We start from the raw sequence: 21,102 nt of genomic DNA, 5'->3' as shown, positions 1-21,102 counted from the left end.
ATAATAATAATAATTTTAGTAGGTTCTTGGGTAGTTGGTACATAAGATGGACATGAACTTTAATTTATAAAAGTATTTTTTTATAATATATATATATATATATATATTTATATATGAAAATGGACAATTCATGCCTTCTTTGATGGAGTTTTCCTACACAAAAATTCAAGTAGGCCTACCACTCTTCACCATGTTCTTGCTAATTCATGGAGCTCCCATGCATACTCTTAACAGTTTTCACTGTAACATGACCAATGCAATATAAAGAGTGAGCATCTAAAATAAAAACAATCTTTTTTGTTTTTTGCTTGTTTGAGGATATTTTATTCACACAGCACATACTACAGGAGTAGATAGATTCTGAGAACAGCGCAGTGTACTACTGACAGTTGATAAGGAGAGAAAAACTCTATCAGTCATGTTTAGAAAAATAGTGTTGTTAAAAAAGTATAAATTAGACCTACAGCTGAAACAACTCAATACACAAAATCAGAAAAATGCCTGTCAAAGACAAATGTAGGCTGGACTACAATGGGGAGAAAAAAAACCCTTCTCAAACAAACAGAATAAGTGAAATTAATAATTGTTGTACATCCATAAATAGTTGTGATTGAAACAGTGTTTTATACTTTCAGAGATAGTATTTGTCAACACAAACTTGACTGCTGCTCAAGAGCATATTACCAGTTTTCATGTTTCCCTAGAAATGCACACATTCGTTCAGGACAGAAAAAAAAAAAAAAAAAAAAAAAAAAAACACACACAGAAAGAAGGGAAAACCTTCATGAAGTCCGACATATTCATAGACTGAGTTCATCAAAATAGTTGAAATGTTTGATTAGAAAACAGAGGTAAGATGTTTTGGAGACTCTTTGCAAAGACAGATTTCTGAGACACTTCTGCCCTCTTGTGGTTAGAGAGAAAGACGACAATATTCAACAGCAGCTGTTTCTAGTTCTGGGCCAGGTTTATCAAAATATTTTTTACATATGAACATTTCTGCACATGCTAGCCAGTATCAACACCTGTATTTTGGGGTACGTGAGAGACCAAGTCTGATCAGCATGCGGCCCTGCTCGGTTTCTCTTCAACAGAACGGTTTTGTATGAACTAAGCTCTTATAGTTACCTTGAAATCAATATTTAATGGTATATTGCGGCATTTTATATAAATTATCCGTGCACATAATTATTATTATTTTTTAGATTCATGTGCCTCAATATTGAATCAAAATAACTTCCTCTCCCTCTAGCAGCGACATCTCTTCTCTGACGACGAGGGTGGGGCAACCTGTCACTCACATGAGATCCACCAATAGCAAACCACAACCATCCAATCAATTCCCCACGGACAAAATCAAGTCCCGGCCTTTTTTTCCCCATTCCAGAAGCCGTTTGACTCAAATGTTTCACAATACAGAAGAAACGACTATCGCAACTTCTGTTTCATGCCAACTTCAAGCAATTCAGGCCCTACGGCTTCATTCACACTGGAGCTAAATACGGTTGTTACTCCTCTCTTGAGTGCTTTTGCATTGCAGACAGACTGAACCTCTGAACTTTCCTATATCCTAATTGAAAATAATGACTGGAACGATGCTCATAGTTGGACATCAGTCAACCAAGATCAACCTCAGTCTCATTAAAAAGATATTTCAGAGATGGCGGAGACTGACGAGTATAGTTTATAGCCTAATGCAACATACAAAGATGCCTTGTTTCTAGTTGTCGTTTTTAAAGCTAACCCTAGCATTTAGTGCAGAGATCTTCAACCCTGCTCCTGGAGACCCAATGCCCTGCAACGTTTATGGCTGCAATTAACTCCACTTTTAGACATACACTCACAAACTTCCCTTAGCACTTCCACTTGGGGGAATCCCTGCCACCACAACAAGTGGCCGAGGGAAGTTTTTTGGACTAGCCCTCGACCCCTCAATTTTGACAGAGGGAGCGAGTCTACATGTACATTTCAGGTAGATCCATAGACCACAATTCAACACAACTGTGACATCCCAACAGTAACTTGTACGGTGGGCTCCATATCAGATTCCAAAGGCGTTCCATTTAAATCCATCGCAAGGGTCCCGCCAGTAGTGGGCACTCGTGCAACTTAAGCAATGACGTACATCCGCGTGAACGAGACGGAGGCAAGTGATTTTCAAGCAATCCAGGAGTGCTTGATTAGCTGGTTCTTGCGTGTTTGTTTAAGGTTGGACAGTGGATTCCAGGAGCAGGGTTGAAGACCTCTGATTTAATGTTCATGACTAAAAAAAGAAATGATGCAATTAAAAGCGTAACAGTCTCTACAAGAAAATCACAGGAAAAGAGGTACATGTTTTGACTCAATCGCACATTTTGACAAGGCTCTCTCTCCCTCTACAGCAAAATAAACCTAAAAAATCCAAATACTGTATGTTGCTTATAGTTAGTGACTTAATGGGCAAGCCCAAAAGCAAGACGGTTATAATAAGACGACAAGGCAACGGCAAAGAGCGTGCTGTTTAAAACCAGCAGCTTGATGAGGAATAAGAAAACACCAAGCACCTTTGTCATTGGTGGTTTAGTTAAAATTGCACAACATTATGTGTCTTTGGTCCCTAATCTTTGGTCAAAAATAGCGGACAAAAATAGTTTAAACTGTTGTTATTCATGATTCTTGTTCTCAATCATGAGACCAAAATGGTATCTCAGTCAATTCCAAAATGTTGGTCAAGTGTTTGGGACTAACAACCGTATTTACTGACATGTGTGACTTTCAAACGTTGTACCTATAACAGCAGAGGAGAGCATAAAGTCTATGCAGGTAACCAAAGTCAGTCCCCATTTAGGCATGGCAAATAATGCCTGTAACCATAGGAACAGATAGTGATAGTCAATATCAAGACTATATGTGGTCTGTTCCTGTGGTTCTGTTTTTCCCCCTTGTAGGCCTATTTCCTAAACACTCAAGTGTCACTCTCTGTCCCACCACACTAACCTGAGAGGTCAACGGGGCCAAGCGCACGCCTCATGCTGTACCCTTTCAATTGACAACTGCTTGACTGCCGTTATGTTCCTTTAGCACACATAACTTGAACTCTCAAAATTTGGTTGTGACTCCTTATAATCTGAGCTAATCACTTTTGTTACAGTATGCGGTTGTCACTCTTTCATAATCGATCTGTGCGTGAACGGAACTGTATTTAGCACTCAGAACAGGACTGACAACTGTATTCTGCTGTTGTGTGAACGTAGACTATACGTCTGAAGATCTCTGCCACTTTATTAAAGATAAAAAAACTCTTATATTGTCTGCATGCATATCTGTATAATCACACAAAGATGTTCAAGGCATTACAAGACAAACTATATAATACTAAATCACATCTTTTCTTGGAAAAACTACTGCAAAATACTCTTGAAGATCATTTATTTTATCATGGAAGTGAAAATTGTTACTTCTGTTCGTTTACTAGAACAATTTTGAAATAAACAGCTGTTCAAAGGCAGTGGAAATTTATGAGGGCGAAACAGTTATGAGGAAGCATGAGTATTATGAGATAACTCTACAAATTTGTTTGGAAATGGCAATTATTCACAATGATAAACTACTTTTAAAAGATACTTTGGTCCTAATCTAGGCAATGTTTTCTCTAGTTAATGTCGTCTCTAATCTAATTACCTGCTGGAGATAAATGAGGAAAATAATACGAGAAATCCAGTGCATAAATAATGAAATATTTGTTTAGCTTTATCCTCTTAAAATGCATTCAAACAATAATGCAATTAGCTGCCTCTGTTCAGCGAGGTTTGTACTGAGACAGTGAGAGACAGACAGTTTCTGCATTTCATAGCCCTATTCCCACTTTTTCAGAAATCAGGAAAAAAGGAAAAAAACAAAAAAGATGATCAGATCAACTGGACCAGAACTTTGCACAACATCAGATCATTCCCATATACTTCCATAACCCAATATTATTGGAAATCCAATCTTGGGGTTTAAGTGGCTGTTTCAGGTATTGCAGATTGTATTGATCCCAGTGAGCTGTAATGGGGGGAAAAAAAGGCTGCTACAAAAGGTGCAAGGCATCAAAGTCAGCTTGAGAGTATAACTTCTGCTACGTAACATTTATTGCAACGTTATTGTGAGAACTGACAAAAAATTAAAATAAATATTTGCAAAACAGTTTACTTATGTGTGATCCAAGTATAAATTGAGTTCTGCTGGGCTTAAACTCCTGAGTCTGAACAAGAGCTTAACACACTCAAACCGGTTAACTGAGATTATTGAATCAGGGCCTGCCTAAGACAAGACTTACACCTCTACAGCTTGACCTGCCCACCGATAAACCGCTAAAGAGAGGTATTGTTCAGCTGTCACAGCAAAGAGTGTTTGTGGTTTTCATAAAGGCGTAGTTGCAAAAAAAATGGCTTTTTCTAAGTACCCCGTTTTTTCCTTCGCTAGATGTAAAATGATTTCAATAATCCATTGACTGAATTTCAGATGGGTTCACAGAAAGAAAAGGAGGATGGATGAACCACATACTGTTAAAAACATCACAATTTTAAGTGGGAGTTCAACTGAAACATCGAAAACACAAGTTCACATCCGTGTCCTCGGGCAGACCGTATTTTCATCGAGTCGCTCTGTCGTCATCGCCAATGCCGAGCTATGATCTGAAGGGGTGTTTGAGAATTAATTGTCAATGTACCTTTCCTTTGTAAATCTCTATCATGTGCCACATCGATAGACACTTACGGTAAATCGGGATTTTCGGAAGGGGTAAAGAGAAGTGACGTACATTTGCTTCAAACAGTCTATGGTGCCGTTAGCTGAAAGCCCTGAGCCGTCTCAAGCAAAATTACTCTTGAGGAAGACAAGTTTGTTCATCTCCTCCGCAGAGACCTGCTGCTTTCTCTTCATGGCTAAGGTCTGCTCGCAGATGCTCACGCACTCCCCATGCACAGCTACAGCCGGTACAGCCAACAACCACAGCGCTAACCGCGACAGCCTGGGGTATCTGTCCATGACCGAACTCCAGTACTGCAGCAGGTCGCCCGTGCCACTGAACAGTGGTTCGCCGAGGTACTGGAACAGCTCTTTTCGTACCTGTGGCTCTTCAGCATCGCACGATGGCCTCTCCAATCCACAGTCGAGACGGCCACGCTTGGGTGCCGACGGCCCTTCGTTATCCCGCTCGTCCAGAGATGTACCTCCGGAACCACCGCTTCCTGATTCCCTCATATTAGCAGCCATGTCACACACCCTTGAGATAATATCCTCATGCTGGTACGCAGGCACTGGCCGCAGCTTCAGCTGTGGATCCAGGATCATTGCGACTTGATGGACTCGTTCCACTTTGAAGTTCTCCTTCAGGGCTTCCAGGAAGTAGTGGCAAAGCTTACTGCCAGCACCCACTTCGCCGGCTTTAGAGGTGAAAAGTTTTTCAAGACGGAGGTAGACGGGAAGGACGTGCTGGAGCGTGGGGCAGCGTTCCACACTCAGCTCCTGTGCTGCCTGCCTTAGCGGCGCAAGCAGACACGCAAGCGTGCCAAGCAGGTGCTTGTTTAGGCCTTGCAAGAGCGGCACAGTGCTCTTTGAACGGCCGTACGCTTCGCAGGTGGCCTCAAAGTTCTCGTGAACCTTGAGCAAGGCCTCCGCAACCGCATCCCAGCAAGGCGGAGCGGCAGGCTCTTCCCCTGATTTCCCTTCATGACTGAAGCTGGTCGTTGCGGCGATGTCGCGACACGTAGCCAGAAGCTCGCCTAGTTCGTGGAGTCCTCGTGCTTGCAGGCTGCGACGGCCGAGAACAGCCTGAACGGTGGCAGTTAGAGAGCAACCTGCGCAACGAAGGCCAACTCCGGTGCGACCGCAAAAGGCCAGCGAAGACAAGCGCGGCTCTGTCACGTAGACCGTACGGATTTCTGACATGACAAACTCCGACAGAACATTCTGGACCCAGTGGTGTATCTGCTCAGGACTCTCCCTTAAAGACGCCTCCTTGAGTCCCAGCACATAGCGTCGGAGTCGCACGCCCTCCACTTGATACGCTGTTAGCAAATAGCAGGAGTCAGGTCCTATGGTCTGCGAATGGCAGGTCACAGCAATGCCCAAGGAAGAGTTGGAACCCAGGGCGCAGGTGACTTTCACTTTGACCTGGTTGTACATACGGGGGAGCTGTTTCAATGCCAGCGAGCTCATATCTCCCAGGGCTTCGCGAATGGAGTAGGCTCCGTTACGCGAACCCGTGTCCACCAGGGTCTGCGCAAGCTTCAGGAAGTCCTTGCTGCTGAGAACGCCAAGAAGGCCAAGGTCTACGCACATTACTCTCAGTAAACGTTCGGCCACTTGTTGTCTCTCCTTTTCTGGGAGTAATCTGTTCTCTGCAAAAGCAGAACAAGACAGTTTAATTAGTTTATGTTATATTTACAAGTTAACTGACCTTACAAAGCATGCATATAAACACAGCAACAGTTGCAATCCATCATATGAAAACAAAAATACACATGCAAGAGTAACAAGGTACCTAGGAAAGACATGTATGGCATTTTTGCCTTTTATAAATCTGTAGATGAATCTTGAGAAGTGTGGGTTGTGGATTAATCCGAATCACCCCAGATTCTCACATAAACATGTAGAAAATCAATAAGGACACCTACGGTACATTAAAGATGCAGAAGCGATTTCTGAGAAACACTTGATATTTGATACAAACACCCCTCCCTTTATTGCTCCGCCCCGAATTAAAAAGGCGAGAGAGACCTGTCCTGCGTCCCAATGTCCATACTATCCATCCTTAATAGTATGTGAGATTAAAATAAGTGTGTCCCAAAGCATAGTATGTTGAAAAGAGTATGCCAAAAGTCCCCGGATGGTCTACTATTCCCGGTAGATTTTCGAAGAGCGGATCAATGCACACTATAAAGGCTAATATTGGCCACAACCCAGATTCAGTTCAGAACTACAAACACGAGTAAAAAGTGTTAAAAAAACTGCAAAACATGGCGGTTATGCGTGATCGATGCTGAGAGGTTTAAGTGACTAATAATCAGTTTAACCTGATAGAAAATATTTATTTAATGTTATCTGTGTTATTTTTCATCTGCAAATACCAATGTAGACTTTTATAAATATCCAATTGGCCATTAACTTTTAAATGCATCATTATGCATTAATATGAGGAGAGTTCTCCACATGATAGACCCGCGACTGAAGATCAACGTGCTGCATTTCTCTCCGACACGGTAGGACATTAATTAATGAAATGTGGAGGATGTAAGATGATTGACAGGCCAGTTTACGGTGACAGGATGCGACAGAGAGAAAAGACGTGATTGTATGACGTGATAGTATGTCCCAAAGCTTGTCTACTCTTTTGCTACACACTCAAAAGTAAGTACTTTTTGTTCACAGAAAGAGTACATACTTTTAGGGCGTAGTAGAAGTAGGCGAATTGGGACGCAGCACAGGTGAGACTTTAGACGATGCACAAAGATTTTTAAAATTGGGCAAGATCTAACAACAAAGGGCAGGTTGTTCCATAATCTCGGACCAGCGACAGCGAAAGCACAATCACCCTTCAATTTAAGACATACTCAAGGAATAGTTAACAAGAGCTTGAGGATCTTAATGTTACCTTTAAATTATAAGGCTTAAAGGGTTAGTTCACCCAAAAATGAAAATAATGTCATTAATTACTCACCCTCATGCCGTTCCACACCCGTAAGACCTTCGTTAATCTTCGGAACACAAATTAAGGTATTTTTGATGAAATCTGATGGCTCAGTGAGGCCTGCATAGCCAGCAATGACATTTCCTCTCTCAAGATCCATTAATGTACTAAAAACATATTTAAATCAGTTCATGTGAGTACAGTGGTTCAATATTAATATTATAAAGCCATGAGAATATTTTTGTGTGGCAAAAAAACAAAATAACGACTTATTTAGTGATGGCCGATTTCAGAACACTGCTTCAGGAAGCTTCGGAGCGTTATGAATCAGTGTGTCGAATCTGCTGTTCGGAGTGCCAAAGTCATGTGATTTCAGCAGTTTGGCAGTTTGACACGCGATCCGAATCATGATTCGACACAAAAGATTCATAACGCTCCGAAGCTTCCTGAAGCAGTGTTTCTGAAATCGGCCATCACTAAATAAGTCGTTATTTTGTTTTTTTTTTGGTGCACCAAAAATATTCTCGTGGCTTTATATATTAATATTGAACCACTGTACTCACATGAACTGATTTAAATATGTTTTTAGTACATTAATGGATCTTGCGAGAGGAAATGTCATTGCTGGCTATGCAGGCCTCACGGAGCCATCGGATTTCAACCAAAATATCTTAATTTGTGTTCCGAAGATTAATGAAGGTCTTACGGGTGTGGAACAACATGAGGGTGAGTAATTAATGACATTATTTTCATTTTTGGGTGAACTAACCCTTTAATAAGCTTAACTAAGTATACTGGAGCCGTTCTGTAACCTGCTTTAACTTAAAATTATCAAAATCTTGTATTGAATCCTATACTGCACTGGTAGCCAGCCCTATGAGGATAACAAAGGAGTAATATGTTCTGTCTTCTTGGCATTCATAAGCATTCTTGCAGCAGCATTTTGAACTAACTGGAGACGTGCGATATGAGAATGACGATGTCCCAAGGTAAATGGCACTGCAATAATCTAACTGTGAAAAGATAAAAGCATGAATTACTTTTTCCAAATCACTTGTTGTAAGAATCGATTTTAGTTTGGCTATTGTCCTAAGATTAAAAAAAAAAAGTTTTTATCTGTTTATTACACTTCAGTGAGGAATCAAAAATGACTCCCCAAGTTTTTAACTTGACCCTGTAGGTAAATACCCCAAGGTCCTAACGCTATCCTTTACAGTCTTATTACAAACTGTACGGCCAAAGATGATCATTTCTGTTTTCTGTTCATTTAGTTGGACAAGATTATTGGCCATCCACGTTTTTACTTCTCCAGACATTTAAGAAGTTTTGCCCCCGAGTCATTGCTATTTGGCCTCAAAGGTACATACATTTGAGTGTACCACATACAAGTGGTAAAAGATACCTATTTTTTCCAAAATCGTACATTTATTCTTTTTAAACATTTCAACAACAGCATATCTTGGTTTTGCAAAACATAGCCTAACCAATGTTACTCACATATGGAGCAGAAATAATGCAACCTCAGCATCTTTTTACAAGTCTCTCAAGCACTGGAAGCTTTTCTAATATTAACGCGGGCCCTAAAGCTCTTGCCTGATCATAACCCTTCTTTTTCCAGTGATACTGCCCTGACGTTTTCTCTTTTGTAATGTCTCTCAGCCATCTCTCTTTCTACAGTCTTTCTTGAAATCTCCCGCTTGCTCTCTCTCCTCCCCAATCATGAGTGGACACGCCCCCTACTGCTGATTGGCTACAGGTGTGTTGCGGTACTCTGTACACAGCATTTCTCAGAAATCGCTCACTGCACCTTTAATTTACTTTAACATCAACACTTTTTACTGAAACATATTCCTGAAAATTGTTTATTGACTGTTGTTAATTACTTAACTGGTTGCACATACATTTAATATTACTGGCCCAAGCAAATAAGAAGCTGCGTTCTGATTAATCAAGTGTGTTGTGACATTAGTGCGAATGGATTCTGGTAGTGGTGGTAAGAAATAACTCACGAAAAGACGGTGGTATGTGGTTCCTCTGTTGTGCCGGCTGAGGAGATTTCCACATCTGCTCCTGTGTGGCCACGGGCGCTTGGGAAGGCTTCGGAGACTCATCTTTAACATGGTTCTCATTATCAGCTAAAAGGGAAATAAAACAGAAAGGAATAAACAAAACATATTATGCACTCATTCTTTGAAAAAAATGGAGGAATTCAATGAAAACAGAAATGCACTGGGGTGAAAACAACTTACAAATGAGAAATGAGAATGACCTATTGATCAAGATCCACACAGAAATAATAATTTTCATATTTTCTAAGTTGATTTTGACTGAAAATCTGTGCAGTTGATCTGAGTATTATAATATTTACCAAGATATTTAATATGGGGTTCCCCCAGATTTTGACCAATGAACTTCCGTAACTCTTCCATAGATTTTTGCTTGATTTTAAATTAATTTTAAGGAAAATGAATGTGCAAATAACCATCTCAAGCTGCTAAATATTTTAGTGTTTTTTTTTTTTTTTTCCATGACTCTTCCTGGCATGGAAACACAATTTTCATTTACTCACCATCATGTCGTTCCAAACGTATTCTTTCTTCTGTTGAACACAAAAGAAGATATTTTGTTTTTGTCCATATTATAGAAGTCAATTTGACTGAAATCAAAATAAAGGTATTATCAAAATAAATTGATCCACATAACTTAAGTTCTATTTAAGTCTTTTGAAGGGACACAATCCATTTGTATGATGAACAGATTTTTAAACAAAAATGTAAGCCTTTATGCACTCCTGATCAATGCATGAAAACAAAAACTACATCAAATATGGCGACAACAAACCTTGTGTGCCATGTGATGTGTGACGCTAGCTGATCAATGTTTTGATTTGAGAGTAAATAAAGGCATACATTTCAAAAGGTCTGTTTGGCTTGAAAGCTTGAACATTTCGGGGCCCGTTGACTTTCATAATATTGGACATAAACAGCCGAAACATGCTTTAATATATGACAATATATCTTCTGTGTTCCACTGAAGAAAACGTCATAGAAGTTTGGAGCGACAAAAGAATTTTTTGGGATGAAATATTACTCAATGTTTTTGATTACAATGGGAACCCTGTTAAACAAAAATGGTTGTGTCAGAGTGTGAGCTTGAACAAATGAATGATGAGCAATTAAACTTTTTATGGAATTGCTCAGGCACAGATTTCATGCACGCCTATGAATAAGTGATAAGTAAAGATGTTAAGATAGTTTACAGATGTAAAAAGCACATGATGGAAACAAACTCAATATGCAGTTTGTAAAAATGTGCCCTTTGCATTAAACGGTTACCCAAGTGGTGATGCAAAGAAAAAAAATGTGAACAAAACAGAGCGAGTCCAAACTTGGATGAGCTCACAGCTGAAAATGTTTTCATTTTCTGGGCTCACTCACCAGCATGGGACTGCATGTGCTCCATTAGGTTGTTGTAGAACTGGAACTGAATTCCACAGGCTCCACACGTGTAGGTTTCTGGAACACAACGTCCAGTTTCTCTCAGAACACAGCAATGTTCTCATAACAGCACAACCGGCTAGCCTCACATCAGAGCACTACATACAGCTAACAAATTTAGGTCAGCATCAGGCATTCAGGAAAAAGGTTTTTACTCAACTTTAAGAAACCTGCAAGGTTTGAAAGCCATGCAAATGGCACAAAATGGGCATGAGTGAGGTCAGTCATGATTTACAAAAAAATAAATAAAAATATGGACTATATGGAGCATGAGAAGAGTGATATTAAGTGAAAATGAAAAAGGTAAAACTGATTTCCACAATACATACTTTGAGGGCTGGGGAGGGAAGTATAGTTCCGGCTGTTTGGAGTATCTGGAAGACAAATAATTCATGTCATTTTTATGATGAGTACACTTCCATGCAAAGTGCAACACTTTATAGGAAAAGGTTTCAATATTAATACCATGGCCTCAAAAAGTATTAGGACACTTATGTCAGACTTCACCCTGTAAAGTCTACTGTATCATTTGATAGACACATGTCTAAGGCCTCTAAATTATCAACATGATCACTGAAAAACCTGTTGCACACAATCGACTACATGCCTTGTGTCGTCTGATTGATACACTATATTGCCAAAAGTTTTGGGACGCCTGCCTTTATGTGCACATGAACTTTAATGACATCCCATTCTTAATCCGTAGGGTTTAATATGGAGTTGGCCCACCCTTTGCAGCTATAACAGCCTCAACTCTTCTGGGAAGGCTTTCCACAAGGTTTAGGAGTGTGTTTATGGGAATTTTTGACCATTCTTCTAGAAGCACATTTGTGAGGTCAGGCACTGATGTTGGCGAGAAGGCCTGGCTCACAGTCTCCGCTCTAATTCATCCCAAAGGTGTTCTGTCGGGTTGAGGTCGGGACTCTGTGCAGGCCAGTCAAGTTCCTCCACACCAAACTCACTCATCCATGTCTTTATGGACCTTGCTTTGTGCACTGGTGCACAGTCATGTTGGAACAGGAAGGGATCATCCCCAAACTGTTCCCACAAAGTTGGGAGCATGAAATTGTCCAAAATGTCTTGGTATTAAGAGTTCCTTTCACTGGAACTAAGGGTTCAAGCCCAACCCCTGAAAAACAACCCCACACCATAATCCCCCTCCACCAAACTTTACACTTGACACAATGCAGTCAGGCAAGTACCGTTCTCCTGGAAACCACCAAACCCAGACTCGTCTATCGGATTGCCAGACAGAGAAGCATGATTGGTCACTCCAGAGAACACGTCTCCACTGCTCTAGAGTCCAGTGACGGTGTCCTTTACACCACTGCATCCCACGCTTTGCATTGCACTTGGTGATGTTAGGCTTGGATGCAGCTGCTCGGCCATGGAAACCCATTCCATGAAGCTCTCTACACACTGTTCTTGAGCTAATCTGAAGGCCACATGAAGTTTGGAGGTCTGTAGCTATTGACTCTGGCGACTTCTGCGCACTGTGTGCCTCAGCATGCGCTGACCCCGCTCTGTGATTTTACGTGGCCTACCACAGCTTCTGTTGTTCCCAATTGCTTCCACTTTGTTATGATACCACTAACAGTTGACCGTGGAATATTTAGTAGTGAGGAAATTTCACGAATGGACATATTGCACAGGTGGCAGCCTATCACGGTACCACGCTTGAATTCACTGAGCTCCTGAGAGCGACCCATTCTTTCACAAATGATTGTAGAAGCAGTCTGCATGTCAAGGTGCTTGATTTTATACACCTGTGGCCATGGAAGTGATTGGAACACCTGAATTCAATGATTTGGAGGTGTGTCCCAATACTTTTGGCAATATAATGTAGTTCATACCTTTTTGGCAAGTAAAACTCCACCTTCAGCTCATGCTTCACGTGTCTTTTTGCTGTGAAACTTAAAAATAACAATGCAATGTACTGGAGGCCTTTCCAGCTTTGATCAAACCCATTTTCTTTTGACACTCATGTTTGAACAGTTGAAGCTCATGTTTATATTTGAAAATATTAGAAAAGTCTGCCAAATGCTGTATGGTCTTCTGATCTTTTAGTTTGATTTTAACGGCACATTTCTGTGCAGTTTGTTTTATGAATCTGCTACAATTTAAAACAGTTCTGAAACATGAATAGTGGAGGAGCATGAATTATATTGGACAGCACACCAAACCCACAAGCAAATAATGTTACACAATTCACAAGTGAAAAGGTTATCCGTTCATAACAGGGCTCATATACTATAGATATAGAAAGTATTGAAATGTAAGGTAGAAATCAGCCTGTTATATTTTAAGAGTCAGAAAATGGTTGGAAAATGTATGTTTGACTATTCTGAAGCAATCAACTTTGATTAACATGAGAAAAAGAAAATAAAGTGTTGAATAGACCTATTGTAGTGAACGGACCAGTCCTTGCAGATCACATTACCCAAAAAAAAAAAAAAAAATCCTCCTAAAGCATCTATACATACTTAAAATTATTTGAAGCAGCAAAAGATATGCTTAATTTAAAGGTGAAAACAATGTCATTTTGGAGGGCAGATACTGCAGACCTTTGATTATGACAGTAAAATATCCCTCTGAGCAAAGTGCAAACACTTTACAAGATTCGAATATGAAGTGTGAAAGATTTCAATGTCACTTACCACTAGAGTTCTGGGAATTGTTGATGTCTGCACGACTGGACTGGCCTGACTGGCTAGACATTTTCCCTTCCATTTTAAGGCCATAAGTTCCTTCTGCAATGCAAAAACCAAAGCAGCTTAAGTAATGCATATCAGTCAAAGTTGAGAATAACTAAACGCTCAGCTAGTCGTCCTTAGTGCATCACTCAAAATAAAACAGCCACTTTCCATGAATAGGGAACTTTAAAGCCATTTCTCTTTGGGATTTATGGGAATTGTAAGTTGATCAATAACTTTTTTTTTTTTTTGGCAAGCAAAATGTAAATCTCAAAAGATTTCATTATAATATATTAGATGTTTACCAGTGCTTGATTTATGAAGGTCTCCTACAAATGTGAAATTGATTTTTTCCTCCTCCTGTCTGCTGCCTTTCACATTTCAGAATAGTTTCACAACTCTGTGTTCTTGTGGTGCCATCGGCTACAAAGAGCTGTCAGGTTGTCATTTCCCTACAGCTCTAGAGCGATTAAGTCACATGGTGGTTACTCCTCAGATGACTGGCTAATATAATGTTAAATATAACTATAAATAATGTTCGATGTCCAGAAACAAAGATGTCAAATGCCATTGAGATGAACCGAAATGCTAACGGAGAACAGCAAATTTTTGGTTTCTGCAGAAATGGATTTGGAGGGCCAAAATCATTGCCCAAAACAGTGATGTTTAATTGGCATTTTTCGGATAACACATTTTGAGACTGTGATCAGCTAAAAGACAAAAAAAGACCTGACCATAAATGCCATATTTTGGCTTCAAAATGGTGGGAAAAAAAAAAAAGTATCAGAAATTGAATTTACGTAATTTTGCTTCTGAAGTAAACTTTAGGATTTTCAGTGTGTGAAAAAGAAAGCACACCATCTTTGAATTCTGTGGTTTTAAATTTGGACATAATAAAAATCATCTGGTCTTAAAACTAGGTAAATACAACCTCATGAACAGCAACACATGAAATATTACACCACATCATTATTATTAACAAAAACTAGGCCAAAATGGAGAAGTCATGTGTGAAAAACTAAGTACACCCTATGATTCAATAGCTTGTAGAACCAACTTTAGCAGCAATAATTTGACGTAATCATTTGACTTTATCAGTCTCTAAAGATCGTTGTGGAGGAATTTCGACCCGCTCTCCTTCACAACGTTGCTTCATATCATTGAGGTTTGTGGGCATCTGTTCAAGCGCAGCTCTCTTTAGGTCCAGCCATCACTTCAATGAGGTCTGGACTTGACTGGGCCGGTGCAACACCTTGATTCTTTTCTTTTTCAGCCATTGTGTTGTAGATTTGCTGGTGTTCTTGGGATCATTGTCCTGTTGTATGACCCTATTTTGGCCAAGCTTTAGCTCTCACATTTGACTCTAGAATACTTTGGTACACAGAGGAGTTCATGGTCAACTCAGTGACTGCGGCTGCAAAACAAACCCAAATCATCACCTGCGCTTTATGGCCAAACATCTCCACTTTGGTCTTGTCCGTCCAAAGAACAAAGTTCCAGAAGTCTTCAACTTTGCAAATCTAAGCCGTGCTTCCATTTTATTTTTAGAGAGACGAAGCTTCCTTCTGGTAACCCTTCCAAACATGCCATACTTGTCCTGTCTTTTTCTAATTGTACGGTCATGAACTTGATCATTTAACATGTTAACTGAGGCCTGTAGAGTCTGAGGTGTCGCTCTTGGGTTTTTCGTGAGGATTGCATGGTCTGATCTTGGGGTGAATTTGCTGGGACGTCCACTCCTGGGAAGATTGGCAACTGTCTTGAATGTTTTTCATAATCTTCCTCACTGTAGAATGATGTTTGGAAATGGCAGTATAACCCTTCCCAGATTGATGGCAGAAAAAATTGCTTCTCTAAGATCGTTGCTGACGTCTTTCCTCCTTGGCATTGTGTTAACACACACCTGAAGGCTCCAGACCAGCAAACTGACAAAACTTCTGCTTTTATAGAGTTGTTCACGCTTGCTGAGGATTAATCGAAAGGCATTTGATTATCAGGACCTGACCATTACTGACCCTCTTAATTCCTATGGAAGCAGTAAGGGTGTACTTAGTTTTTCACATGACTTCTCCATTTTGGCTTAGTTTTTTGTTAAATAAATAATGACACAGTGGTATACGTCATGTGTTGTTGTTCATCTTAAAACCTGCTAAGGAGGAACTTGGATTAAAACTTGGATTAAAATTAAAATGCTGCAAAAATATTTTAAAGTCATTCTGTTTACTTCAATTCCAGGCCAGTCATATATATATATATATATATATATATATATATATATATATATATATATATATATATATATATATATATATATATATATATATATATATATATAAAATGTATAAACAAGCGTGCAGGTATTTTAGACCTCTTGGTTTCACGCCCCAAAATGGCGCCTCATTCATGGAAAGTGGTAATTTATTTGATAAACTGCTCAAGGGCAATTTAAAAGCATCACAAAAAAAAGTGATAAATTCCCATTTCAATAAATTCCTGGCAATGGCTAAACCAATAATAGAGTCTGAAATGTTTCCTATGCATAAGATCAATCACAAGCATTCCTCATCTACAACTTATCAATAAAAACATGCTTTAATCAATCAACAATTCACATCTCCTGCAAATCCATGACTCTTTCAAATTTCTAAAGCTCATTTAGAATAAACAGTCATTTTGAAACAAATTGAAATTTAATTCTTGTAGCGACGCTACAGCCTCTCTGACCCATTTCTATATTTTCACCATACTTTAAATAGCTTTTCAATGTCAAACTCCTCTGCATATCCTCAATGCAGGACTAAGAGATAAATGAGAGGAGAGACGAAGGACGAAGATAATAAGAAAGACATCGCAGTGAACACCTCAGAAGAGAGCAATAACAATTTGAGATCCTGTAAGGTTTATTGCAGACAGATCGGGTCGTTTTACAACAAAAATTATGATCTTGGTATATGAAGCTCCCACAATCTCCATATTTAATGATTAGAGCTTCCTGCATACTATAGAGAATTTACAGTGATAATGTCTACACAGCTCTATTCATCCATTCACAGAGAACTGCCATAAACACAAAACACTGGCAACGAAGTGAGGACTTACTCATGGGAGCGTGAAGAGCCACGTGCTCCTGATAGGGGTTGAAGTATTTGTACTGTTTTCCACAGTACTCACACGTGTAACTTCCCGTTTCTTCAGAACACAAAACACAGTAATTAGTCGACACGCAGTAATTAGCCGAAGACGCATTACCACAAACGTAATGCTTTGAGGTTCATTTTTCCACTTAAACCATAAATTATTAGCATCACAAGGGATATTTCACATGAAAATTAAAAATCTGTCATCATTTACTCACCCTCATGTCAATCCAAACATGTATGACTTACTTTCTGAAGAAGAATGTTTCAACTGTGTTTGTCAATAGGGTCCAAATCTACATTGGATCCCATTGGAGAAAAAACAAAATCTTATTCAAATAACAAATAGGAACGTGTTCAGATCTGCAGTGGCATGAGGGTGAGAATATAATGACAGGGATATTATTTTTTTGGTTTAAGCCAGTGATTCTCAACCAAGAGGAACTGGAGATAACTTAATGATTTAAATCAAAGCATTAAAAACAAAGCTACAAAACAATCATTAAAATAAGCAAGCAAAAAAAATATGTATTTAAAGAACCAGGGTTGGATATATGAGCCTAATTTTACATGTGTGATTTCTAGTAGACCTGGAAAAGACATGTAATTAATAAAATCTTAAAGCATTTTTATATTAAATATGCAGTTTTGTAGTTTTGCCAAGCTCTAAAATATTTTACCGGGTAGAAATTCAGGATTTTGAAAATCCTTATCCATAATCATATTTGACTAGAAAAGTCATGTGAATTCATTGGTTAAAAACAGAAACAGGAGGAACCTTGAAAATCATTCAGCTCTTAAAACTTCTAAAAACCTGGAATATAATTTACAGACAATAGTCGTGTCGGCCTTCAAATATTGCTGTGGATGATGTGGGGCCTTGGAGTCAAAAAGAGTGTGAACTGCAAATTTACAACCATGATCCTTCATTCAATGTATTGATTGCAGCATATTATTCACTTCAGAAGCAAATCAATCATATAAATCACAAGTAGAACGTCTGGATTATGAAATAATCCTGAATGTAGGAACTCCACCCAGGAGTGATGACTTCTATAAACCTGAACAGAACCACAGCGATTGGCTGATTGTGCTTAAGCTCCGCCCTTACCGAGAGATCAGCGTCACGTTCATCAGATTTTCAGCTACTCGAATCATTCTGTAGCATCTCATTACTTCTATCAGGGTTAAAATTCAGAAACCAAACGTTGCTTTCCAATCAGTCACTTCAACGCAGCATCAGCAGCTTGTCCATTAAAGTCACCATGAAATCAAAATTGACCATTCTTTGAATTTTGCAGTATTTATAATAAATGATTTATCCATGCACATCATTATTTATTTAATTCATGTGCCTCGTAATTTTGAACTACTATAAATTGAAACAAGCATTTTTCCATAAGTAATGTAAACTCTGAAGCTGGCTGTCTCAGGCTTTTGAATTTTCTCAACTTGTGATTTTTTTCACAGTGTATTTGATCATCAGAAGTCGTCACTCCTGGGTTGAGTTCCCATAGGGTCAGCGGCATCAAAATGATCATCATGAAAGGGAACAGAGATTTTTAGCACTCTTACTTGGTCCCATTTTCTGGTAGGATTCAGTCTCCTCCTTTAGGTCTTCTACAGGTATCACATGGTCATATGGATCTGGACGAAACAACAAAAAGAGGACGCCAAATTAGAGAAGGTAAGCCTTTTCACCTTATAGCAGACTCGGACGTGTCTCTAGAGATGACATAAAAGTACTGCTTCTCCCAGTGAGGGTCTTAATAGTAATTACCAATGTTAAAAACTAGTATTTTGACATCACAAATAGTGGAAGAGTGTTTACAGAGAACAAGTGCAGGGGAAGAGGAGACTTCTATGAAGAGGATAATAATGCATCAATAGCATCTCAAACACCATCTTAGAAAATTCAGCTTTCATGAAAATGTCACCGGTTTTATTGCCACTGGAGTTACAAGCTTTGCTTCATAAGTGAAAGAAAATAAGAAAAGAAAAAGAATTGCAATTCAATTGGTATCAATATTTTCATACATATTTACCATCAGCTTTTATGGGGAAAAAATGTTTTGTAGGAACAAGATCAACAAAGCTGTTACCGTTCATTAGAATTGTTTTTGGTCAAAATTCTATTGACAAAAAAGAAAAGAAAAATAAAAGACAGATTACTTCATATTTTCCCCTTTAAATTGAGACATTCCCACAGATATTGTCCAAAATAGAGATAAACTTGATCAATGGTCAGTACTCAACCTTCAGAAAATGTTGACTCAACTTAAATGTAGTAAAATGGAGATGAAACTAAATATATTTTGAGCCGTTTTATTTTTCTGCATTATATATTTCTAGCTCAAATTAGTTTTGCAAACCCCAAATTGTGTCAAAGATTTTGGGACATGTATAAATACAGTAGCACTCAATAACTAACCAAATACTGGTTCTTAGTCATAAACATAGCACATAAATAAAAAGAAAAACATTGGATTGATCCTGGTAATAATTGAATAAATGTTTTGGAAAGTGCCTTGAAACATTACTGAGTGGTTTAAATGAAGACGTGGTTTAAATCTCGATTTCAGATCATTAAAGCGCCTGAACCGACAGGTTTGGGGTGAGGTCTTAGTCTGGATATGGATGTGAAAGGGCCTCGTTTATAAAGCATGCGGACGCACAGATTTGATCTTAGAGTGTGCGTACGCTTAAATCCTCGGCAACGCTCATATTTATAAAAACCGTCTTTGACGTGGAAAAGCGCTTACCAACACGTCAGGGTCTGAGCAGACGCACACATTTCCTTGTCAGATTACTGCAGGTTTTTGGAAATCTAGGCTATTCTTGCAGCTCGCCTTTCTAAATTAAAGGATTTACACGATGACTTTTGATCTTTTATATGTAAATGACATTAATTAGGTGTCGTTTACAACGCGGAGAACTGAAACCATTCAGCTGCACGCAAGTTCAAGATCATTTGTGATTTATAGATTTCACATCTGAAAGAGAGGCGTACACTCGTTTTCTGTGTGTACGTTCATTCTGTGAAGCACACGTATGCACATCTGAGAAATGATCGTAAGATCAAATTTAAGACGGTTTCTGAGAAACATCTTATAAACGAGGCCCAAAGTGTCTAGTCTTGTTCTAGGTCTCTACCCTTGACTGTTTTTAACAGGTACTTCTCAGTACGTTTTACAGTGTATTACAGTACCTGACTTGCCCGTACATGAATCAACTGCATAATGAGACGTGACATTAACTATGTGCTTACTGACATGCAGTCAATCAAACATAGTTTGGATCTATTACAAATGAAAGGAGGGAATGCACAGCTCACCATCAACTGCGTGGAGGTCTCGGTGCTCCTGAAAACAGCTGTAGTACTTGTATTTCTTCCCACATACATCACAAGTATAGCGGAAAGAACCTGGATTAGAAAACAAAGACTTCTATGAAACTTTAGATATCATTATGTGACGAGATGCTGGGAAGAACTCTCTCTTTCACAGAGTTTTACCAACAATTACCCAAAAATATGTCCCACAAATAAGAAAATGTGCAACTCACTATTGATTCCCAGAGATGCTCCTTCTCCTGAAGCAGTGCCCTCGGCCTCTGAATAAAGAGCAAGAAACCACACAAAATACAGATAAATATATTAATTGGTAACATCTCCTTGGAGAAAAGATAGGTTTGTGGATGAGAAATACTAAAAATAAATATATATATTCATTAACCACCTCAAAAAAAGTAATATGCAAACAGCCAAGACCATGCGATAGAAAGACGTCTTTTTAATCATCTTCATATTATTCTGAAGAGCCCTGTCAAAACTCAGCTAAATCAACTTGATTTGCAGCTCTGAGTACGAATCAGTTCATGATTCAAACTTCCAACTATCCTATTCAAATTCAGTAGGTCAGGAATAGGACGGCACCTGTGTGAGCTCGGACATGCGTCTGAAAGCAGTTGTAGTATTTGTACTTTTTGCCACATACTCCACAGACGTAAGAGCCTGTAAAAGAGAGAACAGAGAATGGGAATATCAGACAAATGTGTTTCTAGTGTTAGTAAGGTGTGTTGTGTAATTACACCTTCAGGCAGGTCACACGGCTGACAGTTTAACA

The 21,102-nt window shown here is 39.0% G+C and overlaps 1 protein-coding gene across 5 annotated transcripts in view; it reads right to left on the bottom strand.

Annotated features, from left to right (window-relative positions):
- Nucleotides 1-300: 300 nt before the first annotated feature.
- znf618 (zinc finger protein 618) overlaps nucleotides 301-21,102 on the bottom strand; it is a 35,729-nt gene continuing 14,927 nt past the window's right edge. For 3 of the 5 annotated variants that reach the window (XM_048189488.1, XM_048189487.1, XM_048189489.1), the window contains exons 4-14: nucleotides 20,913-20,990; nucleotides 20,543-20,590; nucleotides 20,313-20,402; nucleotides 18,554-18,625; nucleotides 16,941-17,030; nucleotides 13,806-13,898; nucleotides 11,478-11,522; nucleotides 11,089-11,166; nucleotides 10,221-10,250; nucleotides 9,661-9,786; nucleotides 301-6,362 (exon numbers count right to left, since the gene is read on the bottom strand). In XM_048189488.1, coding sequence (XP_048045445.1) covers nucleotides 4,831-6,362; nucleotides 9,661-9,786; nucleotides 10,221-10,250; nucleotides 11,089-11,166; nucleotides 11,478-11,522; nucleotides 13,806-13,898; nucleotides 16,941-17,030; nucleotides 18,554-18,625; nucleotides 20,313-20,402; nucleotides 20,543-20,590; nucleotides 20,913-20,990 — 2,282 coding nt within the window. In that variant the 3' untranslated portion in view covers nucleotides 301-4,830. The remainder of the gene's footprint in view (nucleotides 6,363-9,660; nucleotides 9,787-10,220; nucleotides 10,251-11,088; nucleotides 11,167-11,477; nucleotides 11,523-13,805; nucleotides 13,899-16,940; nucleotides 17,031-18,553; nucleotides 18,626-20,312; nucleotides 20,403-20,542; nucleotides 20,591-20,912; nucleotides 20,991-21,102) is intronic. The other 2 variants (XM_048189490.1, XM_048189492.1) reach the window with 2 other exon arrangements.

The sequence above is a fragment of the Megalobrama amblycephala genome, linkage group LG4 (genome assembly GCF_018812025.1).
Source record: "Megalobrama amblycephala isolate DHTTF-2021 linkage group LG4, ASM1881202v1, whole genome shotgun sequence".
Taxonomy (NCBI): domain Eukaryota; kingdom Metazoa; phylum Chordata; class Actinopteri; order Cypriniformes; family Xenocyprididae; genus Megalobrama; species Megalobrama amblycephala.
The sequence above is the reverse complement of the archived record's forward strand: the minus strand, read 5'-3'. Positions and strand labels throughout refer to the sequence as shown.